This window comes from Oncorhynchus nerka, linkage group LG15, assembly GCF_034236695.1.
Source record: "Oncorhynchus nerka isolate Pitt River linkage group LG15, Oner_Uvic_2.0, whole genome shotgun sequence".
NCBI classification, from domain to species: Eukaryota; Metazoa; Chordata; class Actinopteri; order Salmoniformes; family Salmonidae; genus Oncorhynchus; species Oncorhynchus nerka.
In genome coordinates, this window is record NC_088410.1 from 16,661,716 (window position 1) to 16,678,968 (window position 17,253).

At 44.5% G+C, this 17,253-nt stretch overlaps 1 protein-coding gene across 1 annotated transcript in view; it reads right to left on the reverse strand.

The window, feature by feature from the left end:
* The window catches only part of LOC115126629 (parvalbumin alpha), a 16,326-nt gene extending 2,578 nt beyond the window's left edge, over nucleotides 1-13,748 (reverse strand). Inside the window, exons 1-2 of the mRNA XM_065001137.1 lie at nucleotides 13,629-13,748; nucleotides 871-942 (exon numbers count right to left, since the gene is read on the reverse strand). Coding sequence (XP_064857209.1) covers nucleotides 871-934 — 64 coding nt within the window. The 5' untranslated portion in view covers nucleotides 935-942; nucleotides 13,629-13,748. The remainder of the gene's footprint in view (nucleotides 1-870; nucleotides 943-13,628) is intronic.
* Between the last annotated feature and the right edge of the window lie 3,505 nt (nucleotides 13,749-17,253).

A 17,253-nucleotide genomic window follows, 5' to 3' on the forward strand; every position in this document is an offset into this window, starting at 1 on the left:
GCACACACACACACACGGGCAGGTCATCACACACACATGGACAGGTAAGCGCACACACACACACACGGGCAGGTCATCACACACACACGGACAGGTAAGCACACACACACACACACGGGCAGGTCATCACACACACGGACAGGTAAGCACACACACACACACACACACGGGCAGGTCATCACACACACACGGACAGGTAAGCACACACACACACACACGGGCAGGTCATCACACACACACGGACAGGTAAGCACACACACACACACACACACGGGCAGGTCATCACACACACACGGACAGGTAAGCACACACACACACACACGGGCAGGTCATCACACACACACGGACAGGTAAGCACACACACACACACACACGGGCAGGTCATCACACACACACGGACAGGTAAGCACACACACACACACGGGCAGGTCATCACACACACACGGACAGGTAAGCGCACACACACACACACGGGCAGGTCATCACACACACACGGACAGGTAAGCACACACACACACACACGGGCAGGTCATCACACACACACGGACAGGTAAGCACACACACACACACACACGGGCAGGTCATCACACACACACGGACAGGTAAGCACACACACACACACACACGGGCAGGTCATCACACACACACGGACAGGTAAGCACACACACACACACACACGGGCAGGTCATCACACGGACAGGTAAGCACACACACACACACACGGGCAGGTCATCACACACACACGGACAGGAAAGCACATGGACAGGGAGGAGAGGGAGGGAGGTGACGGGAAGAGGAAATGGAGAGATATATATTATATCATTTTCAAAAGATTTGGTTTGGTTTTCAACAGTGAAAACTTGTGCTCACCTTTGACTGCATCAAGGGCCTTCTGAATATCATCAGCTTTCAAAAAATCTTTCAAAGCGGCCATCTTGGTAACTGAGGGGAGAGAGAGAGAGGTTTATGAATATATAATATGGATAGCATAAATGAGGCGCTAGGACAAAGTGTTTAGTGTCAGTTACTAGGTTCTATTGAACCCTGAGCCCTTGGCTAAGGAACAGGACAGACAGAGATACACAGACCCACTGTCTCTGGACTGTGGTGATGTAAAGCACCAGGAATAGTGTCTGGCAGTCACAAAGTAAGGACAGTGGATGTAAGGACACACTGGAGAGGAGGAGGAGAGAAGAGGACAGGAGGAGAGAGGAGAGGAACAGCATCAGAGTTTGGCCAGTGACCATGAGCTGGGTTCTATATCGTTCTGGCATTCAACGGACACCCAAATGAACTTGGCAGAGGAGGGGAGGAGGGGAGAAAGGAGAGGAGGGGAGGAGGGTAGAAAGGAGAGGAGGGGGAAAGGGGAGAGGAGGGGGAAAGGAGAGAGGAGGGGGGAAAGGGGAGAGGGGGAAAGGATAGAGGATGGGAGAAAGGAGAGGAGGGGAGGAGGGTAGAAAGGAGAGGAGGGGGAAAGGGGAGAGGAGGGGGAAAGGGGAGAGGAGAGGAGGGGGAGGGGGAAAGGAGAGAGAAGGGGGAAAGGGGAGAGGAGGGGGAAAGGGGAGAGGAGGGGGAAAGGGGGAAAGGGGAGAGGAGAGATGAGGGGGCAAGGGGAGAGGAGGGGTAAAGGAGAGAGGAGGGGGTAAAGGGAGAGGAGGGGGGAAAGGAGAGAGGAGGGGGAAAGGAGAGAGGATGGGGGAAAGGAGAGAGGAGGGGGAAAGAAGAGAGGATGGGGGAAAGGGGAGAGGAGGGGGAAAGGAGAGAGGATGGGAGAAAGGAGAGGAGGGGAGGAGGGTAGAAAGGAGAGGAGGGGGAAAGGAGAGAGGAGGGGGAAAGGAGAGAGGAGGGGGAAAGGGGAGAGGAGGGGGAAAGGGGAGAAGAGGGGGAAAGGAGAGAGGAGGGGGTAAAGGAGAGAGGAGGGGAGGGGGAAAGGGGAGAGGATGGGGGAAAGGAGAGAGGATGGGGAAAGGGGAGAGGAGGGGGAAAGGAGAGAGGATGGGGGAAAGGGGAGAGGAGGGGGAAAGGAGAGAGGATGGGAGAAAGGAGAGGAGGGAGGGAGGAGGGTAGAAAGGAGAGGAGGGGGAAAGGAGAGAGGAGGGGGGAAAGGGGAGAGGAGGGGGAAAGGAGAGAGGATGGGAGAAAGGAGAGGGGAGGAGGGTAGAAAGGAGAGGAGGGGGAAAGGAGAGAGGAGGGGGAAAGGAGAGAGGAGGGGTTGAAAGGGGAGAGGAGGGGGAAAGGGGAGAGGAGGGGGAAAGGGGGAGAGAGGGGGGAAAGGAGAGAGAGGAGGGGAAGGGGAGAGGAGGGGGAAAGGAGAGGAGGGGGAAAGGGGAGAGGAGAGGAGGGGGGAAAGGGGAGAGGAGGGGGAAAGCGGACCAAAGGTGCAATGAAAATCAACAAGATTCTTCCCAAGACAAATCTTAGAAGAAAGCATATGACTACCACTCTCTCAAAATGGAGCCAGAGTCCTATTGCCTCACATTTACAAGTTCACCAAGCTCAATTTGATCATGGCAGTTGTAGTGTCCTGGGGCACAGTTTTGAAATGTTTGTGAAATCATTCTGGCTAGACTGCAAACTCTCCTTCCAGACTCACATCAAACATCTCCAATCGAAAATAAAATCAAGAGTCGGCTTTCTATTCCGCAACAAAGCCTCCTTCACTCACGCCGCCAAGCTTACCCTAGTAAAACTGACTATCCTACCGATCCTCGACTTCGGCGATGTCATCTACAAAATGGCTTCCAACACTCTACTCAGCAAACTGGATGCAGTCTATCACAGTGCCATCCGTTTGGTCACCAAAGCACCTTATACCACCCACCACTGCGACTTGTATGCTCTAGTCGGCTGGCCCTCGCTACATATTCGTCGCCAGACCCACTGGCTCCAGGTCATCTACAAGTCCATGCTAGGTAAAGCTCCGCCATATCTCAGTTCACTGGTCACGATGGCAACACCCATCCGTAGCACGCGCTCCAGCAGGTGTATCTCACTGATCATCCCTAAAGCCAACACCTCATTTGGCCGCCTTTCGTTCCAGTACTCTGCTGCCTGTGACTGGAACGAACTGCAAAAATCGCTGAAGTTGGAGACTTTTATCTCCCTCATCAACTTCAAACATCAGCTATCCGAGCAGCTAACCGATCGCTGCAGCTGTACATAGTCTATTGGTAAATAGCCCACCCATTTTCACCTACCTCATTCCCATACTGTTTTTATACTGTTTTTTTTATTTATTTACTTTTCTGCTCTTTTGCACACCAATATCTCTACCTGTACATGACCATCTGATCATTTATCACTCCAGTGTTAATCTGCAAAATTGTATTATTCGCCTACCTCCTCATGCCTTTTGCACACATTGTATATAGACTGCCCATTTTTTTCTACTGTGTTATTGACTTGTTAATTGTTTACTCCATGTGTAACTCTGTGTTGTCTGTTCACACTGCTATGCTTTATCTTGGCCAGGTCACAGTTGCAAATGAGAACTTGTTCTCAACTAGCCTACCTGGTTAAATAAAGGTGAAATAAAAAAAATAAAAATAAAATTCCTGCATTGCCGTAAATTGCTCAATAGATGTCAGTAAAGAGCCAGACAGATATCTCTTAATAACTACTCAGTACAACTGAGAGAGAATCTCAATAGTCTCCAGTAGCATCCTTTCCCTCGCCTGCAATAATGCAAGAAGACGTTGAAAGATAATTTGGTGGAAGCCGTCAGAGGGACATTCTGTCTGACTCTGTCTAATCATTCTGAATAAGAACGAGGCCATGGGGTGAGGAAGCCTCTATATTACTGAGATAAAGCCTGATTAGGCTAGTGAAATGGAGGTGGATAGAGTCTAGTGAAATGGAGGTGGATAGAGTCTAGTGAGGAGGTGGATAGAGTCTAGTGAAATGGAGGTGGATAGAGTCTAGTGAGGAGGTGGATAGAGTCTAGAGACATGGAGGTGGATAGAGTCTAGTGACATGGAGGTGGATAGAGTCTAGTGACATGGAGGTGGATAGAGTCTAGTGACATGGTGGTGGATAGAGTCTAGTGACATGGAGGTGGATAGAGTATAGTGACATGGAGGTGGATAGAGTCTAGTGAAATGGAGGTGGATAGAGTCTAGTGAGGAGGTGGATAGAGTCTAGTGAAATGGAGGTGGATAGAGTCTAGTGAGGAGGTGGATAGAGTCTAGAGACATGGAGGTGGATAGAGTCTAGTGACATGGAGGTGGATAGAGTCTAGTGACATGGTGGTGGATAGAGTCTAGTGACATGGAGGTGGATAGAGTCTAGTGACATGGAGGTGGATAGAGTCTAGTGACATGGAGGTGGATAGAGTCTAGTGACATGGAGGTGGATAGAGTCTAGTGACATGGTGGTGGATAGAGTCTCGTGACATGGAGGTGGATAGAGTCTAGTGACATGGAGGTGGATAGAGTCTAGTGACATGGAGATGGATAGAGTCTAGTGACATGGTGGTGGATATAGTCTAATGACATGGAGGTGGATAGAGTCTAGTGACATGGAGGTGGATAGAGTCTAGTGACATGGAGGTGGATAGAGTCTAGTGACATGGAGGTGGATAGAGTCTAGTGACATGGAGGTGGATAGAGTCTAGTGACATGGAGGTGGATAGAGTCTAGTGACATGGAGGTGGATAGAGTCTAGTGACATGGAGGTGGATAGAGTCTAGTGACATGGAGGTGGATAGAGTCTAGTGACATGGAGGTGGATAGAGTCTAGTGACATGGCGGTATAGAGTCTAGTGACATGGAGGTGGATAAAGTCTAGTGACATGGCGGTGGATAGAGTCTAGTGACATGGAGGTGGATAGAGTCTAGTGACGTGGTGGATAGAGTCTAGTGACGTGGTGGATAGAGTCTAGTGACATGGAGGTGGATAGAGTCTAGTGACGTGGTGGATAGAGTCTAGTGACATGGAGGTGGATAGAGTCTAGTGACATGGAGGTGGATAGAGTCTAGTGACATGGAGATGGATAGAGTCTAGTGACATGGTGGTGGATAGAGTATAGTGACATGGAGGTGGATAGAGTCTAGTGACATGGAGATGGATAGAGTCTAGTGACATGGTGGTGGATAGAGTATAGTGACATGGAGGTGGATAGAGTCTAGTGACATGGAGATGGATAGAGTCTAGTGACATGGTGGTGGATAGAGTCTAGTGACATGGAGGTGGATAGAGGCTAGTGACATGGTGGTGGATAGAGTCTAGTGACATGGTGGTGGATAGAGTCTAGTGACATGGAGGTGGATAGAGTCTAGTGACATGGAGGTGGATAGAGTCTAGTGACATGGAGGTGGATAGAGTCTAGTGACATGGTGGTGGATAGAGTCTAATGACATGGAGGTGGATAGAGTCTAGTGACATGGAGGTGGATAGAGTCTAGTGACATGGAGGTGGATAGAGTCTAGTGACATGGAGGTGGATAGAGTCTAGTGACATGGAGGTGGATAAAGTCTAGTGACATGGCGGTGGATAGAGTATAGTGACATGGAGGTTGATGGAGTCTAGTGACATGGCGGTATAGAGTCTAGTGACATGGAGGTGGATAGAGTATAGTGACATGGTGGTGGATAGAGTCTAGTGACATGGAGGTGGATAGAGTCTAGTGACATGGAGGTGGATAGAGTCTAGTGACATGGAGGTGGAGTAGACATGGTGGTGGTCTAGTGACATGGAGGTGGAGAGTCTAGTGACATGGCGGTATAGAGTCTAGTGACATGGAGGTGGATAGAGTATAGTGACATGGTGGTGGATAGAGTCTAGTGACATGGAGGTGGATAGAGTCTAGTGACATGGAGGTGGATAGAGTCTAGTGACATGGAGGTGGATAGAGTCTAGTGACATGGAGGTGGATAGAGTCTAGTGACATGGTGGTGGATAGAGTCTAGTGACATGGAGGTGGATAGAGTCTAGTGACATGGAGGTGGATAGAGTCTAGTGACATGGAGGTGGATAGAGTCTAGTGACATGGAGGTTGATAGAGTCTAGTGACATGGTGGTGGATAGAGTCTAGTGACATGGAGGTGGATAAAGTCTAGTGACATGGCGGTGGATAGAGTATAGTGACATGGAGGTGGATAGAGTCTATTGACATGGAGGTGGATAGAGTCTATTGACATGGAGGTGGATAGAGTCTAGTGACATGGAGGTGGATAGAGTCTAGTGACGTGGAGGTGGATAGAGTCTAGTGACATGGTGGTGGATAGAGTCTAGTGACATGGAGGTGGATAGAGTCTATTTACATGGAGGTGGATAGAGTCTAGTGTGTGTTAGATATTACTGCTCTGTTTGAGCTGTGTGTTTGTGTGTGTCCATGTATGTGTGTTCCTGTGTTTGTGTGTGTATGATTGTGTGTGTGTGTGGTGGTGTGTGTATGTTTGTGTGTATGTGTGTGTGTGTGTGTGTGTGGTTGTGTGTATGGTTGTGTGTGGTTGTGTGTGTGGTTGTTGTGTTGTGTGTGGTGGTGTGTGTATGTTTGTGTGTATGTGTGTGTGTGTGTGTGTGTGTGTGGGTGGTTGTGTGTATGGTTGTGTGTGGTTGTGTGTGTGGTTGTGTGTGTGGTTGTGTGTGTGTGTGGGTAAGTCAGTGCCAGAGCTTCTGTAAATGTGCATAAGTATTTGTTGCTTTTTCTGGTGTGTGTGTGTGTGTATGGTTGTGTGTGTGTGTGTGTGTGTTTGGTTGTGTGTGTGTGTGTGTGTGTGTGTGTGTGTGTGTGTGTGTGTGTGTGTGTGTGTGTGTTTGTATGGTTGTATGGTTTTGGCAGAAACGTGTATGAGGAGACTGTGACTAATTAAATGTGAAAATAGCTCTCTCTCTCTCTCTCTCTCTCTCTCTCTCTCTCTCTCTCTCTCTCCTCTCTCTCTCTCTTAATATATCTCTATCTCTCTCTCTTTCTTCATCTCCCCCTTTCTATCTCGCCCCCTCCTCTCTCTTCCTTGGTAACAGATATATTTTGAAATCTAACTCTGTCCATCTGTCTGTCTGTTGGACTTTTCTAATAATAGTACAGTATGGACCAAGACATCCGCCAAGGACGCAGCCAAGGCCCATATCTCTCACATCTCTCACATCTCTCATATCTCTCACATCTCTCATATCTCTCACATCTCTCATATCCCTCACATCTCTCATATCTCTCACATCTCTCACATCTCTCACATCTCTCACATATCTCATATCTCTCACATATCTCATATCTCTCACATCTCTCACATCTCTCATATCTCTCACATCTCTCATATCTCTCACATCTCTCACATCTCTCATATCGCTCACATATCTCATATCTCATATCTCTCACATCTCTCACATCTCTCATATCTCTCACATCTCTCACATCTCTCACATCTCTCACATCTCTCACATCTCTCATATCTCTCACATCTCTCATATCTCCCATGTCTCCCATGTCTCATATATTCTATATTTAGGAGGCGATAAGCAGAAAATCATGAATTCCACCAAGCAAGATTTCTGGAGAAGCTGAAAGTTCCCAGAATATTGTAACCCTGCCGATAGTATCTCTTTATATGTCCTGTATCTTCTATATATTCCAGGTCTCTTGTGGCTTCTGTGTCCTACAGGTATGTTTTCATCATGATGTTAGCATGTTAGCATGTTGTCATGCTTGTGGCTAAGCGCTAAGGGGTGTGGCACATGAACCTCAGTCATCTTCTGCATCTACATACGTGTGTGTGTGTGTGGTGTGTCAGAAGTAAAACAACTTGTGTTCCACAAGTCCAACCCTTATAGTATGTATATTGAATCAACAGCTACACTTATCAGAGGTAAAACAAGCTGTTTCAAAGCTACCTAATCCTTCTAGCAGTATGGGGTTACCAGTGGCATCTACATATGTTTCAAAACTACCTAACCCTTCTAGCAGTATGGGGTTACCAGTGGCATCTACATATGTTTCAAACCTACCTAACCCTTCTAGCAGTATGGGGTTACCAGTGGCATCTACATATGTTTCAAAGCTACCTAACCCTTCTAGCAGTATGGGGTTACCAGTGGCATCTACATATGTTTCAAACCTACCTAACCCTTCAAGCAGTATGGGGTTACCAGTGGCATCTACATATGTTTCAAAGCTACCTAACCCTTCTAGCAGTATGGGGTTACCAGTGGCATCTACATATGTTTCAAAGCTACCTAACCCTTCTAGCAGTATGGGGTTACCAGTGGCATCTACATATGTTTCAAACCTACCTAACCCTTCAAGCAGTATGGGGTTACCAGTGGCATCTACATATGTTTCAAAGCTACCTAACCCTTCTAGCAGTATGGGGTTACCAGTGGCATCTACATATGTTTCAAAGCTACCTAACCCTTCTAGAATCTTTAACAGTTCCACTTCATCACAGGTAAAACAACTTCTCCAGTTGTCTTTGACATCTACACACATTCGGTATATGATTGACAGCGACCCGAACCCTTCTGGCACGTACACAGGGGGTCGAAGGTTAGTGTAGCCCACTCGAGGTAAAACAACGTGACGATTAGTCTTGACAATGTGAGCCTTCCACTGCAGGGTACTATGTCACGTCGAGTGGTGTACAACTCTACGACATAGAACTGTATTTATGCCTCTGTAAGTCATTGAGAACATATTAGCTTTTACAATAACGACCTGACCAAGAAGGAGCAATATAACTAACTACAACAAATTTGTTAGCTAAAGTGACATATACCGTTAACTACAATGGTCAAATGTCTTATTTTTTAACATTATTTTAACAGGACCATGGCCCAATTCCAAATCCATCCCTCAGCCCTATTTCCAGCATTTGTGGAGATCTGAGAGGATTCGATTGGTATAAGCAATATGGTAATAGTTTCATCTTGCCCTATGATAGGCTAGGTTGAAGTGTCACCATATTGCTTTAACCAATCAAATCCTCTCGGATCTCCACAAGCTGATGAAGGGCTGAGAGATGAATTTGGGATTGGGCCTGTGTTGTGTGGGTTGTCTTTAGGGGACACCCAGATGTCCTCTCTCTCTATCAGATGGTGCAAAGCCTCTTTTTAATGGGATGTTTATCCCAATAGTAGCTATTTATCACCGTGTTGGGTGACGGGCGTTGAAATGAGGAAGTGCTGCTATAGTCCTACATTTGACTGGCTTCAGGTTTGTGTCATACAACGGTCAAATAGAGTATGATGTATGTGACTATGATGTATGTGACTATGATGTATGTGACTATGATGTATGTGGTTATGATGTATGTGGTTATGATGTACGTGACTATGATGTACGTGACTATGATGTATGTGACTATGATGTATGTGACTATGATGTATGTGACTATGATGTATGTGGTTATGATGTACGTGACTATGATGTATGTGGTTATGATGTACGTGCCTATGATGTATGTGACTATGATGTATGTGACTATGATGTATGTGACTATGATGTATGTGACTATGATGTACGTGACTATGATGTACGTGACTATGATGTATGTGACTATGATGTATGTGGTTATGATGTATGTGACTATGATGTATGTGGTTATGATGTATGTGAGTATGATGTACGTGACTATGATGTACGTGCCTATGATGTACGTGACTATGATGTATGTGGTTATGATGTATGTGACTATGATGTACGTGCCTATGATGTACGTGACTATGATGTATGTGACTATGATGTATGTGACTATGATGTATGTGAGTATGATGTACGTGACTATGATGTATGTGAGTATGATGTATGTGACTATGATGTATGTGACTATGATGTATGTGACTATGATGTACGCGACTATGATGTACGTGACTATGATGTACGTGACTATGATGTATGTGACTATGATGTACATGACTATGATGTATGTGACTATGATGTATGTGACTATGATGTATGTGAGTATGATGTACGTGACTATGATGTATGTGACTATGATGTACGTCACTATGATGTACGTGGTTATGATGTACGTGACTATGATGTATGTGACTGATGTACGTGACTATGATGTATGTGACTATGATGTATGTGACTATGATGTATGTGACTATGATGTATGTGAGTATGATGTACGTGACTATGATGTATGTGACTATGATGTATATGGTTATGATGTACGTGACTATGATGTATGTGACTATGATGTATGTGACTATGATGTATATGGTTATGATGTACGTGACTATGATGTATGTGACTATGATGTATGTGACTATGATGTACGTGACTATGATGTACGTGGTTATGATGTACGTGACTATGATGTATGTGACTGATGTACGTGACTATGATGTATGTGACTATGATGTATGTGACTATGATGTATGTGACTATGATGTATGTGACTATGATGTACATGACTATGATGTACGTGACTATGATGTATGTGACTATGATGTATGTGACTATGATGTATATGGTTATGATGTACGTGACTATGATGTATGTGACTATGATGTATGTGACTATGATGTACGTGACTATGATGTACGTGGTTATGATGTACGTGACTATGATGTATGTGACTGATGTACGTGACTATGATGTATATGGTTATGATGTACGTGACTATGATGTATGTGACTATGATGTATGTGACTATGATGTACGTGACTATGATGTATGTGGTTATGATGTACGTGCCTATGATGTATGTGACTATGATGTATGTGACTATGATGTATGTGACTATGATGTATGTGACGATGATGTATGTGACTATGATGTACGTGACTATGATGTACGTGACTATGATGTACGTGACTATGATGTATGTGGTTATGATGTATGTGACTATGATGTATGTGGTTATGATGTATGTGAGTATGATGTACGTGACTATGATGTACGTGCCTATGATGTACGTGACTATGATGTATGTGGTTATGATGTATGTGACTATGATGTACGTGACTATGATGTGCCTATGATGTACGTGACTATGATGTATGTGACTACTATGATGTATGTGACTATGATGTGACTATGATGTATGTGACTATGATGTATGTGACTATGATGTATGTGACTATGATGTATGTGACTATGATGTATGTGACTATGATGTATGTGACTGATGATGTATGATGTATGTGTATGATGTACGTGACTATGATGTATGTGACTATGATGATGTGACTATGATGTCACTATGATGTATGTGACTATGATGTGTCACTATGATTATGATGATGTACGTGACTATGATGTATGTGACTGATGTACGTGACTATGATGTATGTGACTATGATGTATGTGACTATGATGTATGTGACTATGATGTATGTGAGTATGATGTACGTGACTATGATGTATGTGACTATGATGTATATGGTTATGATGTACGTGACTATGATGTATGTGACTATGATGTATGTGACTATGATGTATGTGAGTATGATGTACGTGACTATGATGTATGTGACTATGATGTATGTGACTATGATGTATGTGACTATGATGTACATGACTATGATGTACGTGACTATGATGTATGTGACTATGATGTATGTGACTATGATGTATATGGTTATGATGTACGTGACTATGATGTATGTGACTATGATGTATGTGACTATGATGTACGTGACTATGATGTACGTGGTTATGATGTACGTGACTATGATGTATGTGACTGATGTACGTGACTATGATGTATGTGACTGATGTACGTGACTATGATGTATGTGACTATGATGTATGTGACTATGATGTATGTGAGTATGATGTACGTGACTATGATGTATGTGACTATGATGTATATGGTTATGATGTACGTGACTATGATGTATGTGACTATGATGTATGTGACTATGATGTATATGGTTATGATGTACGTGACTATGATGTATGTGACTATGATGTATGTGACTATGATGTACGTGACTATGATGTACGTGGTTATGATGTACGTGACTATGATGTATGTGACTGATGTACGTGACTGATGTACGTGACTATGATGTATGTGACTATGATGTATGTGACTATGATGTATGTGAGTATGATGTACGTGACTATGATGTATGTGACTATGATGTATGTGACTATGATGTATGTGACTATGATGTACGTGACTATGATGTACGTGACTATGATGTATGTGACTATGATGTATATGGTTATGATGTACGTGACTATGATGTATGTGACTATGATGTACGTGACTATGATGTACGTGGTTATGATGTACGTGACTATGATGTATGTGACTGATGTACGTGACTATGATGTATGTGACTATGATGTATGTGACTATGATGTATGTGACTATGATGTATGTGAGTATGATGTACGTGACTATGATGTATGTGACTATGATGTATGTGACTATGATGTACATGACTATGATGTATGTGACTATGATGTATGTGACTATGATGTATGTGACTATGATGTACGTGACTATGATGTACGTGACTATGATGTATGTGGTTATGATGTACGTGACTATGATGTATGTGACTATGATGTACGTGACTATGATGTATGTGGTTATGATGTACGTGACTATGATGTATGTGACTATGATGTATGTGACTATGATGTATGTGACTATGATGTATTGCACTGGGTAATATTTCAACCTTGACATCGTATAACAGTTGTATAAGTCATGGAGTCGTACATGTCTTGGTTTAAAGTATATACACACACACACACACACACACACACACACACACACACACACACTAAGGGATTTCTTCCGAAGAGGAGAGGCGAAAAGGATCGGAGGACCAATATGCGGCGTGGTAAGTGTCCATGGTTCTTTTAATCTTTTAATAAGAAATAGTACACATGAACAACTGAATACAAAAACAATAAACGTGGAATGAACGAAACCCAAAACAGTACCGTGTGGTGAAAAACACAGACACGGAAACAATCACCCACAAAACCCAACACCAAACAGGCTACCTAAATATGGTTCCCAATCAGAGACAATGACTAACACCTGCCTCTGATTGAGAACCATATCAGGCCAAACACAGAAACAGACAAACTAGACACACAACATAGAATGCCCACTCAGATCACACCCTGACCAAACAAAACATAGAAACATACAAAGCAAACTATTGTCAGGGTGTGACACACACACACACACACACGTGTCTTGGTCTACAGTCACACACGCAGTCATATTTTGGCTGAGTGGACAGGAGACTGACATTTCCAAGCAGACCATAGAATACTAGAACCATTGTTTCAGGAATATTCTAAGAATTACAAATATCCTGAGGATTCCGTCTGGGTCAGAACTGGGACTTAGAATAGCTGCAGGTTTTAAAATGGAATTCTACCAACATCCAGCCATTCAAGAACACAGAGTCACTACCCAGAATTGTCTATACATGTTGTTTGAATTCACAGCATACTACATATCAACCTGTCCAACACTTCTCAAAACAACAATCCTTTTCTAACACAAGATGACCAAAAACAAACCAACGTAAAGTGAATAAAGAACATTATTTTTCTGCGAGTTTGAACGTCAGGCATTAACTACAGACCCCAACCAGACAGTATTTGCTTGCAATAATTAATAAGAATTAGTAATAATTATGCATCCAGTCTCGTGAACCAATGACAACCAATCCCACAACCCAGACCTTTCAATGATCAACCTTACCTGGCTAGTGAGGGACTAGACACTGGAAAGAGACAGAGATGGGGAGAGTGAGGGATAGAGTGAGGGAGAAAGTGAAGGAGAAAAAGAGACAGGGGCAGGAGTTGAGATAGGGTAAGAGAGGGGGGTGTCCACTATCAGTCTTATATATCACACACACACACATATGTAGGCACACACACACACACACACATACGCATACACGCATGCACACATACACACACACACACACACATACATACATACATACATACATACATACATACATACATACATACATACATACATACATACATACATACATACATACATACACATACATACATGCATACATACATACATAGCATTTATTTTGGGAGTGTATGGGAGAGGGACAGTGGGGTTCAAGACATGACGTACTAACACTGCCCTAGGGTCAGATCACTTTCTCAACATTACTAACCAATCAACCACTACTATTAATAAAACATTTCTTTGCTGTCCTCACTATCTACCTCTCTACCTTTCTACCTCACTATCTACCTCTCTCCCTCACTATCTACCTCACTATCTACCTCACTATCTACCTCTCTACCTTTCTACCTCACTATCTACCTATCTACCTTTCTACCTTACTATCTACCTCTCTACTTTTCTACCTCACTATCTACCCCTCTACCTCTCTCCCTCACTATCTACCTCTCTCCCTCACTATCTACCTCACTCCCTCACTATCTACCCCTCTACCTCACTATCTACCCCTCTACCTCACTATCTACTCTCTACCTCTCTACCTCACTATCTACCTCTCTACCTCACTATCTACCTCACTATCTACCTCTCTACCTCACTATCTACCTCTCTACCTCACTATCTACCTCTCTACCTCAATATCTACCTATCTACCTCTCTACCTCAATATCTCCCTCTCTCCCTCACTATCTACCTCTCTACCTCTCTCCCTCACTCTACCGCTACCTCTCTCCCTCACTCTCTACCTCTCTACCTCACTATCTACCTCACTATCTACCTCTCTCCCTCACTATCTACCTCTCTACCTCAGTATGTACCTCTCTACCTCTCTCCCTCACTATATACCTCTCTCCCTCACTATCTACCTCCACCTCTCTCACTCTCTATCTACCTCTCTCCCTCACTATCTACCTCTCTCCCTCACTATCTACCTCACTATCTACCTCTCTACCTTTCTACCTCACTATCTACCTATCTACCTTTCTACCTTACTATCTACCTCTCTACTTTTCTACCTCACTATCTACCTCTCTACCTCACTATCTACCTCTCTACTTTTCTACCTCACTATCTACCCCTCTACCTCTCTCCCTCACTATCTACCTCTCTCCCTCACTATCTACCTCACTCCCTCACTATCTACCTCTCTACCTCACTATCTACCTCTCTACCTCACTATCTACCTCTCTACCTCACTATCTACCTCTCTACCTCTCTACCTCACTATCTACCTCTCTCCCTCACTCTACCTCTACCTCTCTCACTCACTCTACCGCTACCTCTCTCCCTCACTCTCTACCTCTCTACCTCACTATGTACCTCACTATCTACCTCTCTACCTCACTATCTACCTCTCTACCTTTCTACCTCACTATCTACCTCTCTCACTCACTATTCAATTCAATTCAAGGGCTTTATTGGCATGGGAAACATGTGTTAACATTGCCAAAGCAAGTGAGGTAGACAACATACAAACTCACTATCTACCTCTCTACCTCAGTATGTACCTCTCTACCTCTCTCCCTCACTATCTACCTCTCTCCCTCACTATCTACCTCCACCTCTCTCACTCTCTATCTACCTCTCTCCCTCACTATCTACCTCTCTCCCTCACTATCTACCTCTCTCTCCCTCACTATCTACCTCTCTACCTCACTATCTACCTCTCTACCTCAATATCTACCTCTATACCTCACTATCTACCTCTCTATCTCACTATCTACCTCTCTACCTCACTATCTACCTCTCTCCCTCACCATCTACCTCTTTATCTCTCTCCCTCACCATCTACCTCTCTACCTCTCTCCCTCACTCTACCTCTACCTCTCTACCTCTCTCCCTCACTCTCTACCTCTCTACCGCACTCTCTCTCTCTCTCTCTCTCTCTCTCTCTCTCTCTCTCTCTCTCTCTTCTCTCTCTTTCGCTCAAGGGTTCCACATTTTTCGGTTCTGCTGGCGGCTAGCTGAATTTGGCTAGGTGACCCGAATGAGTGTGATCGCATACTCCCTCAAAATAGTCTGATTTAATCTAAGATAACTCAAGAAATCTAGTAATCAAAGAAAATACAGCTGACCTTGGTAGCCTGTTTCTGCAGTCTTCTTAGTAGCCTGTTTCTACAGTTTGCTTCTTAGGTTGTTTCTGCAGTCTGCTTGATAACCTGTTTCTACAGTCTGCTTGGTAGCCTGTTTCTGCAATCTTCTTGGTAGCCTGTTTCTACAGTCTGCTTGGTAGCCTGTTTCTGCTGTCTGCTTGGTTGCCTGTTTCTGCAGTCTGCTTGGTAGCCTGTTTCTGCAATCTTCTTGGTAGCCTGTTTCTGCAATCTTCTTGGTAGCCTGTTTCTGCAGTCTGCTTTATCTCTCCCTTCATCTCCCCCTGTCAATCTGTATCTCTCTCCACCTCTCTCTTTTATCTCTCCCTTCATCTCCCTCTGTCAATCTGTATCTCTCTCTACTTCTCTCCTTCATCTCCCCCTGTCAATCTGTATCTCTCTCTACCTCTCTCCTTCATCTCCCCCTGTCAATCTGTATCTCTCTCTACCTCTCTCCTTCATCTCCCCCTGTCAATCTGTATCTCTCTCCACCTCTCTCCTTTATCTCTCCCTTCATCTCCCTCTGTCAATCTGTATCTCTCTCTACCTCTCCTTTATCTCCCTCTGTCAATCTGTATCTCTCTCTACCTCTCTCCTTTATCTCTCCCTTTATCTCCCTCTGTCAATCTGTATCTCTCTCTACCTCTCTCCTTTCTCTCCCTTCATCTCCCTCTGTCAATCTGTATCTCTCTCCCCATCTCCCTCTATCAATCTGTATCTCTCTATCCTTTATCTCTCCCTCAATCTCTTTAAAAGGCCCCCCCTCTCTCACTTCCCCTCATCCCTTGCTTTGTCCTTCTCATCTTCCTCAGACTATATTTATCAGTCTTTCTTGCCAGCTGCTGGCAACCAAGGCCAGCATAGCTAGATCCATCTCTCTGTGGCTGCTCACTGTCAAAGGTGTATGTGTGTGTAATATCCCAGACATACTCCCTATGACACAAAGAGAGAGTCAAAATCCTGGGCCACAGCTGTCTGTCTGTCTCTCTCCCCACCTCTCTCCCTCTTCATATTGGTTGACCCCCCCTGTTCCTCCTGTTCTGTTCTCTCTGTTTCCCTCCCTCCCTGTCTCCCCCATTCCTTCTCTCTGTTTCCCTCCCTCCCTGTCTCCCCCATTCCTTCTCTCTGTTCATCATGCTGTTTCCCCATCTATTGCATTACCCTGCATCAGCACTTTCCTGAAGTATGGACATGCTACAGAGAGGGGGAAATGGAGAGAGAGGGTGGCAGAGAGGGAGGGAGAGAGGGAGGCAGAGAGGGGGAAATGGAGAGAGAGAGGAAGACAGAGAGGGGGAAATGGAGAGAGA